We start from the raw sequence: 17,428 nt of genomic DNA, 5'->3' as shown, positions 1-17,428 counted from the left end.
GGGACCTCGGGGTGCGCAGCAGGAGGAGCAGGCGGGACACAGACCAAGGCGCAGCCACCCCCAGCTGCTGAACACGAGGCGGCACCTGCTGGGAAGAGCCCCATGACCTCCAGCCCCGGGGCGCGAGGAGCGGCCCAGCGGGCTCTGAGCAGGCGTCCTCTTCACACTGCGCTTCGGCCTCCTCCAGGCCCGACCGACGGCGGCTTCAGTCCCCGCTTCCCCGCTCCAGGAAGAGACTCGGAGTCCGGCGGGCCCCAGCCGTCTGAGTTACATCATGGTGACTTCCCCGCCCCCCAGCGCATCCCTTGGAGGGGGAGGATGACCCGGATCACGTCTGACGAGCCGGGGGACCACGCAGTCACTGTCTGAGCTAGGGCTTGCCACGTTCTCTTCCCGTCTATAAACATGCCTGCCCAGGCCCACATTTTAGAAACTGTCGTGATGAACAGTCCCGGCTCTTGGACAGAGGCTTCCCAGGCCAGCTGCTCCCAAGGAAGCGACCCCATGTCTGCTCCCGGCTTGCAACGATTGTCCTTTGGCTCAGAGAAGGGGGGCTGACGCCTGTGGCAAGGGGCGCAGGGCCTGCGGGTCTGCCGCTGCTGCCACCTCCCCACCTGAGAGCAGATAAACAGATGAAAGATCCCCCCACTTCCTGCCACCTGCCCCCAGGTGTGAAGGAAGCTGTGCTTATAAAGTGTCCTCTGCGGTAGCAAAATCTGGGGAAAGCTGAAGTGCTGAGCCGCGAGGGGATGGAAGGAGCGATGCAGACGCCGTGGCCAGTCTGGGAGACTGTGGGTGACGGTGCGGTTCAATGCTTAGAGCACAGGCGGGGCACGAGCTGCGCAGGCAGGGCTGTCCAGTGCAGTGAGGAAGGCCACGTGCTTGAGTCCAAGCCCACGGCAGCATCACTCGCGAGAGCGAAGCCTCGAGGCGACCCAGCACCCGTGGGCCATGAGCGCGTAAGCAAAGCAAGGCGCGTCTTCCAGTGGACACGCCCGTCCCGCTGCAGGGGGGACGTCACTTGCTCATGCCTTATACACCTGCCTACTCCTTGCTCTAGTAACCTCACTGCCGAGCGCTTATGCCAGGGACGTGTTCAAGGCCTTAGGGACGCAGATGCTCATTACACGAACCCTATGCAGTTAGAAGTGGCCTGAGTGCCAGCTCCGGGGGCAGTGAAGGGCGGCCCAGGGCAAGCCGCTGCTTGGCAGGAGAAGGGGCCGCGGCCCTGGCGTGTTCTCACTCGGTGCGGACTGGGGCGGAGACAGTGGTGCTGGTGGACACCGGTGGGAACTGTTCCAAACGATGTTGGCCAGTTACAAGGAGACACTGGGACACAACGTGGGAATAAACCACTTGCGTAGCCAGAGAAACAGTCCTGGGAAGGAACGAGGCCCCGGGGTCAGGCGGGGCACACCCTCCTCCAGGAGGCCCTCCTGGCTTCCCTGGTCCTTTCCTCCTGCCCAGGTGCCCGTGTTCAGCCCACTCTCTGCACCTCCACCTCCACCCCGGGCTTGGCCGGCTCACAGCCCGGGGCCTGGTGCGCAGTGGAGCCCCACAAATGTCTCCCCAGTGGGCCCCAGTTTCCTCACTTCAAACTCGCAGCTTCACTTCCCTGGACCCCAGATCATCTGCAGGGATCTCAGATTCCTGAGAACTCAAAACTAATCAGGTCAAAGCAAGCTCCCAAACTTCTTTGGAGAGAAAAACTGGCAGGGAAGGACACACCTTCACCCTCAGATACCCTCTGCAAGGCTTAGAGCAACCTTTCAGCTGGCACGAGCCGACGCCGTGAGACTGCCAGCCCCTCTGACAAGGTTTTAATCCATCGCCCAATTCGCAAAGACAAGTTATAGCCCACTTACCAGAAGAGGTGCTTACGGCTACAGATACCCTTACCTCTTCGTGGAAATCGTTGAGGTTCTGGAGAAAATACTTCCAGTTTATATGGGAGTTTAGATGAAGTCTCAGTCGTCTCAGAAAATAATGATACTGGTTATCTGTGAGCTTGTAACAGAAATCTTTAAGAACTTGTCCAAAATCTGAAGCCTTGACAAAGCCAGTGTCCTCTTTATCCAAGGCCAAAAATGTCTAAAAAAAAAAAAAAAGGGCAGAAGCTACTGTCAAGTGAATATTTCAGAAATACTTTCGTCCACATTGCTTCTGAAATGCAAACGAATGCAAATGAAATCAAGTACCTGCTGGTCCCTGCAAATTCTGAATGACTAGACACTAAAATACTACACGACACACCGCTGGTGCGCGACGGGGCAGGCACAGGACGGGGCTTACCGGTCAGGAGGGAAGTTCGCTTTCTTCACCGCTACTTGGGTATCAGGAGGAAGAGGAACCTCAGCCCCCAGCCTGGAAGGGGAGCCCCACCCTAGGTCCAAGAAGCCCGTCCCAAGAGCATCAGGCTCCCAGGGGAAGCCTCTTGCCAGGACTGTCCACCTGGATCCCCTTGCCCCACCCCCTGGCACTAAGTCTCCTGTAACAGGAGGCTGAGCAGCCCCCCAAACTGGGCGGCGGGGTCTCAAGGCAGAAGTCAGGTTGCAAAGCGGCCAGGAGGGGTTGTCAAGGGGCCACCCTGTACCACCCACCCGCCCCCAGGCTCCGATGTTTTCCAGCCCCCAGCCGGACCTTGGGGCCAGACCTCGGGCTCTGCCGGAGCCTGTGCCGGAGGCGCTGGGGGCAGCACCGAGCCAGCAGCATGGTAGTCAAACTGGAAAAGTGCAAAAATATGCTATAAAAAGAAAGCACATTTTTTCCCATCTGTCGAAACAAAATCATTCATTTTTATTGCACTAGAAAATCTGTATCGAGTGGTAGGTTAAGATCCTTTTTTTTTAAGTAAGATTTTAATGTGTTTGCAGACCCCACATCACATCCCCGTTACGGCTCATTCTCCTCAGGGCCCATCAGGCCGGGGTGCGCGTGCCCACATCAACCTGACAAGTCTCTGTTGTTGTGAATCTGGAGGCGGCCAGCGGCACCGCGGCATCACCACCGCGGCCGGGGGAGGCCTCTGGCCGCATGGCCTGATGGCGGCCTCGGCCCCGAGCTCAGCTTCTGGGGCGCCATGAGTCCCACGTAGCAGGCTCTCCCACAGCCGCCCGAGACGCCCCTGCCAGGCGCCCGGTGTGGGCGGAGGGTGGTCTGATGGGGCCCCCGCACCCGGCTCTGGCAGGCAGGCAGCGGGGCCCTGCGTGGCCCTGGCTCCTGGGGCCTCCCTGTCCTGCCAGTCCACAGGGGGCCTCAGCGTCAGAGGTGAAAAGGCTTAAGACCCAGATCAAACGCCACCCGAGCAGAAGGGGCTGTCCGGACATTTCAGGCCCCCGAGGCGTTGGGGGTCTTTCTCGGGGAGAGGCAGAAAGGTGCGAGTCCTCGAACCTCACCCACGGCCGCCCAGGTCTCGGGCCCTCTTCCCTCGGGACACCTGCCGCCCTATTGGCCAGAGAACCTCACTGTCTCGCTAAGAACCCCGGGGCCTGAGAGGTGCTTCTCCTTGGCTCCTCCCAAAGGCTCCATGGACCTGTTTGAGCAACATCCCTAGAGCTGTTCTGTGGGGTCACTTCAAGTCAGACGGGGCGATGCCCTTTGGCAATTTGGGTTTTTTTGTCTAATAGGTTTTCTGTTATTCTCACTTTTTTTGCAAAAATTCTGAAAATACGCACTGATATTTAGAAATCGGGAGGTTTCATCAATTAACATGAAAAACGCAAAGATCTAGCGCGCCTGGACCCTGGCCTGGGCCCTGGCGGGTGACCCCCGCGCAGGCCATCTCGGGGTGGGGCACTGGAGTGAAAGGCGTCGCGGTGACACAGGACACACTCATTTTAAAAAAAATAGTTCAAACTAATTTTTCTCTAACGATCATCAAGAGATAGCACTCAAATGGTCAATCTTCACGGAGAACTCCGAGACTGGGAAAGCATCTGCTCTCCCGGATGAAGGCCACGTTCACTGGCATGCCACGGTGTTCCAAGCTGGCTGGGCCGCACCTGCCTTTCTCCAGCGTCCCTGCAGCTGGCCCTACCCGAGGATTCTCTCCCACCGGGCACTCAGCCGGCACGGTCGCAGCTCCACAGGTCACCCCACGGCAGCCGTGCCCTCTATGCACCCAGAGCTGCCTGGTGGCTCCGGATCGGTGGTCCTGCTAAGAGCAAGCCCTGCCCTCCTTACTGTTGCTGTTGCTGCAGGGGAAGCACATTTGTGGGGCAGCGGGGGACCCCGCTTCCTTGCCAGGGGCACGGCCAACCAAAACACTGCTCCCCAAGGCCCACGCAGGGCCGCTGCACGCCTCGTGCCAGGGCCCTTCTGACGCCCTCCCCTGGCTCCTGGCTTCCCCACGAGTCTGCGCCACAGCCTTGCCCGAACAACCTCTCCAAGGCCACCTCACAACATTCCCTCCATGACCAGTGTCCCGGGGGGCCAGCCTGCTCTCACCTGGGGTCTGTCCTCTGCCCTCTCTCCTGAAACCCTCCACTTCACCCCAGATCCAGCATCTGCTAAACATCCGAGCACTTTCCACTCAGAGAACACGCCCCAGGGTACAGTGGTGAGAGGTTTCTATAGCCAAACTTGGAGATTCCTGATCTGATCGTGACCCAGTCAGCCCAGCTCCTGCCCCCCATCCCAAGGAGAGCGGACAGGGGTGAAGGGGGACCGGAGGGCCGTTTTCATGAATTGACATGAGAGTCAGAATTTCAGTTTTCATGATAAAAGCCCTGTCGGGCTGCCGTACCGCGGCCAAGGCCAGTTCGGAGGCGGCGACAACCTCCTGGACATGCTTCAGAACTTCCTCTGGGTTCAGTGTCGAAAAATCAACCAGTGCCTGCTCTTCCTTTGTTTCTGGCTGAGGTTTTGCTGGCTTGCTATTCTCCACTGCTTGTAGGAAGTCAAGGTAGTTGATGCAATCATTATGCCAACTGATTCCCCAACTTGTCCCAAAAGAAAGAAAAGGATATATTAGTAGTAATACAGATACACCACCTTGTCACTTATTCATTCAACAAACAGTTGCTGAGCAGAGAGCAGTGTGGGGAAGATGCCTGGTGGTAAGACACTGCTTGCTGGCCTGTACGTGGGCACGGACCCATCGGTTATGCTATCAGACGGGGGCACACCTCATCTGAGAAAACAAGGTAAGGGCGAGAAGCGAGGACACAGGTCGTGGCAGCTGGCAGAGCCGGGCCACCTGCAGGACGTCACCACAGGAAGCTGGGCCTGACGGTGCACAGACATGGTCTCGAGCAAGGGCGCGGGGTGGGCCGAGGGGACTGTGGTCATGGAGACCTTGGCTAATGAGAGCCTGGACCGAGAAACAGCAGAGGAAGCTGAGAAGGAGGGGGATGTGCCAGATGCAGCAAAGGGGAAAAGAAGAACTGAGTAAAATTTATGTCAAATTCTTCATCAAGATCAGTTGAAACTGAGTCTTCTAGCTGGAAGCTCTCAGCAGATTTTATGAAGCCTGAATAGCTCAGTATTTTCTCAAATAAAAATTCCATCTGAGTGTGCGTCTGCACAAGGACACCCATGTGGAAACAGAGGCGCCTTCCTGCCCTCGACTCCAACACAGAAGAGAGAACAGATTGTGAGATGAAACCCAAAAGTTTCAGGAGAACAGGGAGCATATCTGCTAAAGATGTAAAATAATCTAAAATAAAGTTGAATCGCACTCAACGTTCACGTGGCCATAACTCCAACCCGCTGGGGACACGGGCTCTTGACCACCTGCCCCTTCTGCTGCTGCTTGGGCAGGCTGGGCACAGCTGCCCACACAGGGGAATGGTCTAGAATGTGGCTACGCCAGAGAGAGAAGTTTCCAGTGACTCACATTATCTACTGCTAAAGGAAACCAGCCAGAACTGCGCTTTTCCAACCCGCAGCTGCAGAGCAGCCTTCCAGGGGCCCCGACGGCGTCTCACATGGTGGAGGAAAAGGGTAATCAACTCTATTTCATCAGCAGGATAAATTGCCAACTTGGTATTAAAATTTAGTAATAAAATCAAATGCATATGCTAATCTCAGTATTATTTAGAAAAGTCTATTTTGGATCTAGAAAAGAATAATCTACATATAATTACAAATAACAGAGATGTTTATCATCAAGAGGTCTTTGAGAAGAAACAAGCAACTGAGCAATGGATCCTTATTAAGGCTTCAATTCATAAAAAAGTTGATCGCCCCCATTGAAAGGTGGACTGCAGAAATTCCATAGTCCTTTTGTTGGTGTGTGTATAAGTATCAAGACTATGTTTTAATAAGACTCTCTTATAATCATTTGGTTAATTATTTATCTGGTGCTATTTTCCTGTGATTTATTCTTTGAATGCATATGAATTCTTATTCAGCTGGAAATAGACCGAGTGTTTAAGGAAGAAGAGAACATATAGGCATGTGAGGATGAAACGGTCCTCTTTCTCTGTCTACGGAGCATCAGGCTTCTCATAGCTTGAGTACAAATGAGCACTGTCTTCAAAATTCGAAGGGGAAGTGATTTCTCCCCAGGACTCTCTGCCCAGACAAGCTTTGTGATCTGCATGAGGGAGAATAAAAAATATTTCCGACAAAGAAGTCAGAAGATGTACTGCCCATTCATCCTTTCTTAGGAAATTACTTCAGGAAGTGCTCCAGCAAAAAAAAAGAATGTAAATGAAGAAACAAAAAGATGTGGGACACAGGAAACAGGGTGTCCGGCCCAAGAGACTAGTGGGGACAGCCAGGGTGGACAGCCACTTGGGGGTGGCAGAGATAGGGCAGGGGAATGCAGGGACAGGTTGGAGGGTACCAGGGAGGAAACTGGACAGACAGAAAGTGGGAGAGAAGGCTGAGGAAAGCTGAAGATTGGCCATGTTGAACTTCCCCTGTGCATGCCCCGGGATCTAAAGAGTGACAACAGTTAACACAATCACCCTTTAGGGCCCCAGAAATGGCACACAGCAAAGACCCACTTTCCCCGTATGCCTTAGAAGAGATGCATGAGTGCCCCCGGGGGCCTGCCTGTGACACAGAAGTTTGGGGACGGTGCCCCGGAGAAGGAATTCATGACCTAGACACTCAACGATGTTTACAGAGCCGTGATTATGAAACGCTGTCTAATGGCTTGTGAGTTTTTGAATCAACTTATGAACCAAGAAGGGAAGATGTGGTTTCGGCTGCAGGACAGAAGGTTGAATTTAACCACCTTTTCTAAAGTAAAATAGAAGCTGACAGAAGATGGGATGAGGCAGGAACAGGGAGGGAAAGTGACAGAAAGGAGGGGAGCCTGTCAAGTGTAGAACTTGGAAGGTCACTTTGTCTCATAATAAGCAAAAAGTTAAACAAGCTGGAAAACAGTGATTTTTCTTCGGTCCCGTAAGATGCTGAGGGCAGAGGGGAAAATGTCACCCTAGTATCTGGACAGAGAAGAGAATACAGAAAAGCCAAGATCTGATTTCCTGGAGCAAATATATTTCTTTGGAACTAGAAGCTGGTAAGAATTCTTAGTGCTAACTTGAAAACCTGATGGGGGTTGTGTGTGAACTAGTGTGAAAGTAAAAGGGTCCTGGGGACCCAGTCGTAGGGGCTGCCCCTTCTTTCATGGCTTTAGGGATCCTACCAGGTTGTCACAACTAGGACCTGAGGATGAGCCCCCGGCCCTGGCAGGGAACGGGGACAGTAATCCTTGTGAAATGGGCCCAGAGCCTTCTCCACTATGATTTTCCAGGGCAGAGACCCTACCACAGCCTTATCCCTTCTGGGGGAGAGGGAATTAGCCATTCCCACCCCCCTTTTGCCTTTCTGACTTACCCATTGGATTAAAAAAAAAAACAAAACCTAAGAAATACTACGCAATACTATGCAGCTCTAAGGAAAGATGAAATTTTTCAAATTTGACAAAATGGGGTGAGTTGAGAGGATTAAGCAACGTGAACTTGTTCAAAATACAGGGACAAATATTGGATGACTTCACTTGTATGCGCATGTAAGGGAACAAAGCAGATGAATGGAGAAGAAACATAAAAATAGACCAGTGACACTAACACCCAACCTGGGATAACCAGAGGTGAAAAGGGCGGGGGGTGGGGATAAGGCTGAAGGGGGCAGGAGAGGTGGTGGAGGGTGCTTTGTTTTTAAATGTATATGTTATAATATCTTTTGTTTCTCATCCCTAGTTGATCTAATAGATGGTTGCTCAAAGTAATAACAACAAAGCAGTGGGCCATCACAGCACACGGACGGGGGGGGGTGGGGGGTGGGGGGGTGGGGGGGTGGGGGGGTGGGGGGGTGGGGTCGCGCTGCCCCAGGGACGGGAGTGAGGTCAGGCAAGGCGACCTGGAAGTGGGCTCCGCCTGCTGTTCATGCACATTGCAATCTCAAGAGCAACTGCTAAATTTTGTTTAATGTTGGGGTACTAATATTCTCAATTTTTCAAAACAAGGACGTAAGAGTCTTGCACTTAGTTACAAAACATTCAGCCAGGCACAGCCAGCGTCTAAAGCAAGAGAGCAAGGGCACACCAACGCAGTCAGAGGAGGAGTAATCAACTCCAAGTTGCTTCAGTTTAAAAGTACAAGAGTATAAGACTTGCAGTTAGATAAAGTGTGTCTAACACACACGTCCAACTCTGTCTGGATTTCAAACCCTTCTAAAATTAGAGAAAAGGGAGCTTTAAAAAAGACACAGTGGGGGTTCTGCTCCCCACTCTGTCTCTGGTGAGTCCTTTCACCCTCCCAGTTCTTGTATAAATAAATAAATCTTTAAAAAAAAAAAAAAAGGCACAGCAGGACTGTGGGTAGAGCAGGGTGCTCTGGTCCAGCAGCGACAGCATCACCTGGGACCTTGTAGCAAGGCTCCCAGGTGGACCCCAGACCAGCTAAGTCAGGGAGCCTGGGGGAGGAGCTAGCAAGCTGAGTTTCAGCCAGGTCTCCTAGCGATTCTGCAAATTGAAAACTCAGAGAAAGAAGGGGCTACCCAGAGGGGGGCACCTTGAAAAAAAAGCTGGACTCCTGGCCTTGGGTGCTTATTATAAACAAGACCAAACCTGAAAGAAAAAGGGGTGTGAATGCAATTCCAGGAAAACCCTGCCTGTTCTCTGAAATCCTGACGCAGTCTCATTAGCACCTCCCCTTTCCTAATACTACCCCAGATAAGTCCCTGCTTCTCCCCAGTGCAGGGAGAGGGCTTGGGGAGCGTGGTCGGCCATGTCCTTGGCATGCTGGCTCCTGATTAAACCTGATTTCCTTCCGCCAACTCTTGTCTCCTGCACTTCAGCTTATGAGCGGTGAGTAGCCAAAACCCAAACTCCAGTAAAACATCAACTGCTAAATCTCCAGTTTTCTTCTCAGTCAGCTTTCAGAGTGCTAACAATAGGAGACCCAGAGAATCTTCTCTGGCTGGGTTGCCAGATTTAGTGGGGGAAATCCTACAGGGATATCCAGTTAAATAAGAATTTCAGGTAAACAAAAAAAAAAATATATTTTTAGCATGTGCATAACACATATTTACACTAAAAAAAAACTTTATCTGAATTTTATATTTAACTGGACATCCTTTATTCTATTTGGCAATTTATTCCCTGGGAAATCTGACCAGCTCTAAAGAAAAGTTTTAAGGAAACCACTTTCCAGATGACCCTACAGTTCAAACCAAAGTTGGCAAGTTCTACCGATGTGCTGAACTACTAACCTGCTTCTTAGTACCCTGTTTTTAGTGTAAGAATATTTTTGAGGAAAGAGTCGAGCAGAAAAAAAAAAATGCAACACTGAGGAGAGACTTCTCAGGTGAAGAAAACTTTAAAAAATTCTATCGTTAACTTATTCAGAGAAATGAAATAATGCATCCATGAAACAAGAACAGGATGCTATCAAAAAGAAACATTCTAAAGAACAAATATGAGCTCTGATAATTAAAACTATGACAGGTATGATAGCAGAAACCAAAATCTCACAAAGTTGAGGGCTAAACTGAGGAAATCTCCCAGAAGGTGGAGCAAAAACAAAGACATCAAGATAGGACAGGTTTAAAACCACAAGGCCAGTGGAATCTTAAGGCCCATCATAGGTTAAGCTTAGAAGCCCCATAGCCTTGTCCCTTAACCATCAGGACCTTAAGAATGCAATCTTGGATGTTTTCTTATCTATTTCCTGTTTTTAGACCAAGATTTTAAGCAAGAATTGTGGAAAAATTGGCATAGACTTTCAAAATGAATGTTCTAAATATGTTTTACAGGATTTGATGCCTTGTTAGAAAATCTGTTTTCAAAGAGGGAAACATGTTCAAAGCCCCCAAGCATATTTCTTCAACTGAAAGAGTTGCAAATTTTCTTAAATTGGGTTCAACCTGGATGTTAGCAGAGGAGTATAGGGAACAAAAATGATCTGATTGAAATTATCATATAACTTTTAATTTTTAATCTAAAAAGGCTGATAGGAAAAGAGATGGGTTGAAGGCGAATAGGGATGATTAGGGATGGGGAAAGAAATATGGTATTGAGGCCAGATTCTTCCTAAGGAAAAGACATTGTAAATGTATTTGAAAATTTTTTTTTAATTTTAATTATTATTTTTTTTAATAGAGGCATGTTTTATTTGTTTGTTTGTTTGTTTTGTTTATACAAGCACTGGGTACAGTCAGAAGCGCGGGAGGGTGAGAGAATCCACCAGAGCCAGAGCGGGGAGCAGAGCAGGCAGAAGGACCGAAGGACACTGCTGAGGGGAGCAGCGGGCGGCAGGAGAGGTCTGCGCGCCATGCGGGACCCTCCTCTGGTGGCCGGGGAGCAGCAGGGGATCGAACCGGTGCCACAGAGGCCGCGGGCAGCTTCGCAACCCAGCGCTCAACCACTGCGCCCCCGGGGAGGCCCTGTATTTGAAAATTTTTTAGAAGTCAGAAATAATGACAATACAATGAAATGGTTGTTCAATATCCAGGAACAATAGGAGTTTCAGAAAGAAAGAATAGGAGAGAAGCTCAATGAACTAAATCAAGAAAATTTCTGAGAGTTGAAGGCCGTGAAAATGGCCGGCTTCATGATGAAGCTAGATTAGCTCATAAATCGAAATACCTTGGAAACAGCTCTCACACTCGGGGGCGAGCTGGTTTTAATTAGTGGTGATGAACAGACAGAAATTAGGCAGAGAAGTAAGATCATTATTAACTCCAGGGGAAAACAAGATATCGAGCAGGGAAGGAAAGGTGATTGGTCAGCCACACAACGTGCTTTTTGACCTCCGCCAAATTGGGGACAGTCTGGGACCCGTGGGTTTCAGGAGGTGGTGGGGTGGGGGCGGTTGGTGGGATGTGATGGGCGTAAAGAACGAGAGCTGCATCTCCCTGGCCGGATGCCAGCAGACTCAGGCTGAGTCAAATTCAAGAAGCGGCTGTGGGTGCACATCTCTCAGGAGTCGGAGCTGAGCCCCACGAGTGCGGCTGACAGGGGAGTCATTGACTCCCAGGAGGGATGTGAGGGGACGGCCGGGCCGAGGGGCACCCATTTTTGACAATAAATCCTGGAGAATGATTCGACTCTTGCCAAAGCGCGTGACTGCCTCGAGTAAAGGAAAGTCAACCTCAGAAAGCGAGGACGACGCAGCTGAGACACGACAGGGAGAGCGACCCGACTCCCGGAGTCCTCAGGCGACGTGGCCAGAGGGGTGGCTGCGGTCGTTTCAGAGTCGCAAGACGGAACAGACCCGCGAGCAGCGGCCCAGCCACTGGCCGCAGCATCTGCCTCGCTGTGAAAAGCGCGGTTAACCTGGGCGGAGCGAACCTGCTCAGAAGGTGGGTCAGCTCCTCCTCCTTCAGCGCACAGCCGCTCGCCTGCAGCGCCTTCTGCAGCCCAGACAGCGACGTGTGGCCGCTCTTGGACGCGTCGAGTTTGCTGAGCGCTTGGCTGATGTCCTGGTAATGGTCCTTCAGCTTATCCCTGGAAGAGAAAGCATCCGAGACACGCTCCCGTCGGGAAGACAAGGCGTTTCTTCCCAGCAGCCCCGCGAGCCTCCTGACGTGATGGTCTGCTGCTTCGCCCCAGAGCTCACGAGCCTTGTGTCACGGTGACATTAAAAGGGACCCCGGAAAAGAGATAAGTCTGCACCATTGTCATCTCGTTGTGATCGTCATGAGTGAAACTGCGTTCGAGAAATCACAACCTTGGCTTTTAAAAGCACAGCGAGGTGACAGACACTGAGGCGAGGACGCCGTCCAAGACTCGCCGAGCAGCGGCTCTGGGCCAGGGGCTGCTGCGGAGTCGGGCGGACGCGTCTAGTGGAGCAAACGGGCCTCCTGGAAGAACCGCCCTCCCAGCAGGGCAAGGGCCTCTGGCCCGCGGCCTCAGAGCGTCTGCGGAGAGGCCAGCTCCTGGAGCACGCCCGGAACAAAGGGCCCCCGGCTCAGAAGTCAGGAGGGAAGTGGGGGGGGGCGAGTGGATATTGCGGAGGGCGGGGGCCCCTGGGCCTCCACCTGGAGCTGGCTGGCACCTGCACCTGCATCAGAGACCCAGAGACTCGGGGACAGTGACGGCACGAAAGCACCCCCGCAGGGTCTGAACGCCCACAGGTGAAGACGGGATTCAACCCCAGGTCATGGGGTAACCGGTTGGCCTCGTTGGGATTGTTTATTGCAATCAAGCGCCCAAAGCAGAAGCGCCGGGTCCCTCAGCAGCTGCGCGCCGGCCCTGCCAGAGCTGGGAGCCGCCCGACCAGTACAGAACACGGGCACGTCCTTGACCCTGCATCGCGGGGGCCGGTGGAGGGGCCAGGAGACCCCCGTGAGCAACTGCAAGGGCGGTTGGGGGGCACCCACCAGGCACCACGGACAGGGAGAGGGAGGCCCTAGCGTCGGCTCCCAGCTCTTCAATCCCTGCGCCACCTGCTCAGCGCTGGTTTCCAGGCGGCCAGCAGCGGAGGGCAGCGATTTCAGGGTGAGCGTGCCAGTGTGGGCAGGCACCCTTGACCACTCGGGCAGCCGGGCAAACGGCGGACGGACACCGTCTCGGGGCCAGGGGTCTGCCAGGCTCACCTGGCCAGCGCCGCCGTCTCGGTGTTCTGCTGCAGCTCTTTGATCTCTTCCTGTATCTGCTGGGGCTTCGTGAAGTGGCCCATGAAGTTGAAATAGCCCTCCCCGTTGGGCCGGTGGACGTCCTCCGAGTAGCTGATGCCCAGCTTCTCCAGGAACTCTTGGTAAGTGATGAAGCCCCGTCCCTCGGTGTCATAGCTTCAAAACCAAACAGAGGTCTGGTCAGGAGCCACCGGGAGGGGGCGCGGGGGGCGGGGAGTGAGGGGGTGGATCCTGCCTGCACTACCTCCACCACCTTCGAGGAGCCTCCTAGCCCCAGCCCACCCTGCGGCTTCGGCCCGGGGAGAGGGAGTCAGACACGCAGAGACTCTGCCCCAGGGTCTGTCCCCAGCGTCGAGTGCAGCCCCCGAGGACTCGCGGGCACAGCAGAGTTTGAGACCCCCCACCCTAACCGCTGCAACTCCCCTCCCGTCAGCCTGGCTGCCCGGGGAGGGAGCCCTGGGGCTGGCGACTGCCATCCTGTTACCACCACAGGAAGGTCGCATCAACCCTGCCCATCACTCAACGATGCTATTTTATTGAGCAACTACACGAGAGAAACTATGTGAAAACTTAGGGGAAAGTCCTTCAAAAAGCATATTTAGTCTTAAAACTTGAATAAATGAATGCTATTGATTCAAATTCCCCATTTGCTCTTTGAAGAGATGCCAATTACGCACAGCCAACGAGACAGACCAGCGAGGAAAACAAGATAAGAATTATTCTATGAACCTTTTATGTCATTTTCTATTATTAAGATTTTTTCGGAATTATAATTCATTAAAAAAGCCATAATGGAGGGTTTTTATCTCCCAACATTATTCAAATAGAATAGAATTACTTCAATAAAAAAAAATTTAAGGCAAATTGCCAATTTTCTTTAAAGAGAAAAAAGCATTTCTTTTTACAGAGGGATCTGGGTCTTTTCTGTATCGATAAAAATGGCATTTGCAATTATTTTCCCGGGACGCAGTCAGTTCCGGGACGTGGCTACATTTCAGCCACATTGGGGGGAGGATTCTGGGGGTGCTGAGGGCGTCCTCTGACAGAGGGTGAATGCCGTCACCTTCCCTGCGGGCTCACGCACTGACCACCTGCTGAGGGAGCGAGGGACCCCCAGTCGCCCCCCACTCTGGCCCCGGCGCCCCAGGGGAGTAACAACGAGGACAGCATCTTTGCTGTCCACGCAACTGGTGTGTCGGGCTTGGGGTGGCGGGTGGAGGTCAAGAGGGAAGAGGATTGGGCCATCGGAGCCTGTGGCGGGGCTGTGTCTGTCAGTCCATCCATCCCGAGGCCCAGGGAGCCTCTGGAGCCCCCTGCCTCTCCCTGCCCCCCTGGGGCCCACAGGGCAGCCCCCCCTGCTGAGTGTGCGTGTGCATGGGTGTGTGTGACTTCCACTTGCCTCCTCAGCCTGCTTGAGCACGGCCTCCATCCCGGGGACAGGACATTCCCCTCTGGTGGGTGCAAGCAGCACCAGGCGGCCAGCTTGTGTCCGGTGCCAGCTCCGGCCTCCAGACTCTGACCAGGCCCTCAGCCACTCCGGGCCTGGGCGCCCTCGCCTCAGCGGCTGCAGGCCCTCCCAGCTGGAGAGTCCCTGCCTATGTGATGACGCGGTCACCATCATTTATGACACCCTCTAAGGTGATACTTGTGACCCCCAAGTGCCTTTCTAATTTTATTCAGTGAATTTCATTTCAAAAGCAAAACAAAGGGCCACCGCAAGAGGAAGCTGTGGATCTCGATTCCCGAGGCTGGTCCCGAGGCTCTGGAAGAGCTGCCAGGTTGCAGCAGCCCAGGGCCCGAGCGGCCAGCGGGGACGGCAGAGGGCTGGCGGGGCTGGCTTCCCGCCATCTGCCTGGAAGGGGCGGCAGCCCCTTCTCCAGCTTCCAGGGTGAGCCCAGGGTGCTGAACGGCGTCAGTCGTGACCACCCTTGTGCCATCCAGTGATGCAGCAACGCAGCTCCGGGGGGACACCCCTGCAGGAGGGTGCCCAAAAGACCAGTGCACAGACCCCCCCCACCGGATGAGCACCCCTGGGGAGCAGTGCTCAGCACTGTTCATCCTTGGAAGTTGTTTTTCATAAGCAATGAGGCCCTGGCTTTGCTACAGCTGTCTCACATCTTCCAGCGCCTGCGGCTGACGCCCCAACTCGCCCCTCTTCGGAAACTGCTCTCTCCTAGGTCCACGAGCTGCTTTCCCTCCCTTGCAGGGCATGGGGAGGGTGGATGGGCAACGCACCAGGGCCTGGGCCAGATGGGTGGGCGTGGCGCCAACTGGGCCTACCCGCCATCCAAAGGCCCTGCCACGTCCGGCCTCCCCAGTCCAGCCTTCTCCCACTGCAGGACGGCTACTTCTTGAGGGGACACAGGCCTGGCCCAGCAGCTGCCTTGCCAAGCTCCACCACGAGCTCATCTGCCGAGCTCCTGACTGTGGGGGGAGGCCCATCCGTCCCCTCCTCCAGCCCTTGTCAGGTGGGCACTGCACCCCCATGTTTGGGCGCTGCTTCCTGTGCCTGACACCCCCACTGGGCTTGGGAATCACAGAGACCCAAAGGCCCCCGCAGTGGGAGGTCGGCCCCTGCCCACACCCGCTCAATTATGGGGTGGAAGCTGCTCATTCCGTCTGGAAGGAAGCGGAAAGGGAAGCTCAGGCAGCCTGTGTTGGAAGGGTCTAAAAATACCCGGATTTTGTAATCCCTGCAAGTTGCTTTTCTAAATTAGACACAGAACAGCCCACCTCATTCTAAACCCGGCCGACGCTCAGTCTTCCACACTGAACAGATTAAAAGATGACAGGACCGGCCTGGGAGCTGCTCTGAGGGCCGGGGCCGGGGCTGCCAGGGAGGCGAGTGGCTACTAACATCAAAGCAAGAAGCAGGTAATTCGAAGACCGGCCTGTAATGGGGAGATCGCCAGTGCACCCCGAAACGCAGGCATCTGTGCCAGGAATGGAGCTATGGGGGGCCGACGCAACAGCTGTGAGCTCTCGAGTGGCTTATGGACATCGGGACCGCTGCTCTGTGCTACTTCCAGCTCGGGAGACCCTCGGGGACCTACTCCAAGCTGACGAGAGTTGGGTAGTCTGCAAATGGGCTGTGCCCCCGCTTCCACCTCTGGGCATGGGGGAGACTGCTCCTTCCGTGCCAGCACCCGGGGTCTGCGGAGCTAGCTGCCTCAAACAGTAAAAGGATGACTTGAACTTCAAGTTCCTGGGGACACTCACGTGGGCCTTTCGCCCCCCGGGGTGGGGAGCTTACCCCGGGTGCTCTCTCTGGGGTCACGGAACCAGGACACAGGACACCAGGCCGTTCCTGACCCCAGCTGGCCCTGCCCCCCGATGTGTGGAGGAAAGGTGGGTGCTCAGTCTGCAGCAAGCCCCCCAAGATGGCTGGGCTTTGAACAGCTCTCACCTCGTCCAGAGCTTCTCGAATTCTCTCGGCGTGAGGGGAATATCGAAGCCGTACAGCGCGTTCCTGACGTCCCGCCGCCGGAGGATGCCGCGGCCCTCTTGGTCGGTCTCTATGAAGTTCTACGACATCAGAGGAGAGGCTGCTGGGGTGGGGAGGCCACGGGGGAGGAAGTATCGCTGCGGGGGGTGGGGTGGTGGTGGGGGGAGGGCAGGCTGCCAGAGAGACAGGCGCAGGGGGTGCAGGGAGAGGACTGGCTCTCTCCAGGGCTGGGGGGACCAGGAGCAGGGGCTGAGAGAGCTCGAAGGCCAGACTGAAGCTGGGGCAGAGGCTGGTCGCCGTGTGGACACCTGTCCTGCTGTACCACCGCCCCCCCGCCCCAGTGCCAGCTGGGGTTCCGGCCGCGCTGGCTCTGCACCTCGGCCCAGGGGGGAGCCGGGCCTGCGGGGCGGGTGGGCGTGCAAAGCTTCTGTCCATGGGAAGGACAGAGCCTCACGCCGGCACAGAGGCAGAGCAAGCAAAGGAGACAGCACCGCGACAGTGTTCAAGATGATGTGAGTCCCCTGGGATGGGTGGTCCTCCCGCAAAACGCTGCTCAGAGGGAGGCCAGTGTGCCCTGCCCAAGCAGCCAATGCACCAGACACCCCGCTGATGGGAGCAGCGCCCCACTGGGACTGTGGCTGCCTCCCGTGGCTGCAGTGGCCCCACAGCCGCAGGGAGGACTCAGCGCCGACAGCCCACTCCTTGCCTGGGCGAGGGCCGGCTCCCTGCAGCGCCCCGCAGGCTGTGCCAACACGAGGGCGCCAGCCTTTCCATTTTGATTTTTTCCTTCATCTCAAACCTGCAATAAATTGCTGTCCTGGAACCCCCACAATTACCTCTTTTTCTAAACACCAGTTGAACCTGTATGTGAGATTTTGAAAAAAAAAAAAAAAATTTTTTTCCCCCCAGAATAAAGGAAAATACCAAACGGAAACACGAAGTCGGCTC

General features: G+C 54.5%; 1 protein-coding gene across 1 annotated transcript in view; it reads right to left on the bottom strand.

Moving 5' to 3' along the window:
* The window catches only part of EFCAB6 (EF-hand calcium binding domain 6), a gene marked incomplete at both ends in the record, with an annotated part of 146,412 nt that overhangs the window by 20,124 nt on the left and 108,860 nt on the right, over window positions 1–17,428 (bottom strand). Inside the window, 5 exons of the mRNA XM_084254883.1 lie at window positions 1,900–2,091; window positions 4,745–4,940; window positions 11,750–11,905; window positions 12,997–13,191; window positions 16,442–16,560. Of these exons, the coding sequence (XP_084111009.1) occupies window positions 1,900–2,091; window positions 4,745–4,940; window positions 11,750–11,905; window positions 12,997–13,191; window positions 16,442–16,560 (858 nt within the window). The remainder of the gene's footprint in view (window positions 1–1,899; window positions 2,092–4,744; window positions 4,941–11,749; window positions 11,906–12,996; window positions 13,192–16,441; window positions 16,561–17,428) is intronic.

This window comes from Talpa europaea (genome assembly GCF_964194135.1).
Source record: "Talpa europaea genome assembly, chromosome: 15".
Classification (NCBI taxonomy): Eukaryota; Metazoa; Chordata; class Mammalia; order Eulipotyphla; family Talpidae; genus Talpa; species Talpa europaea.
This window is presented reverse-complemented; position numbering and strand designations above follow the sequence as displayed.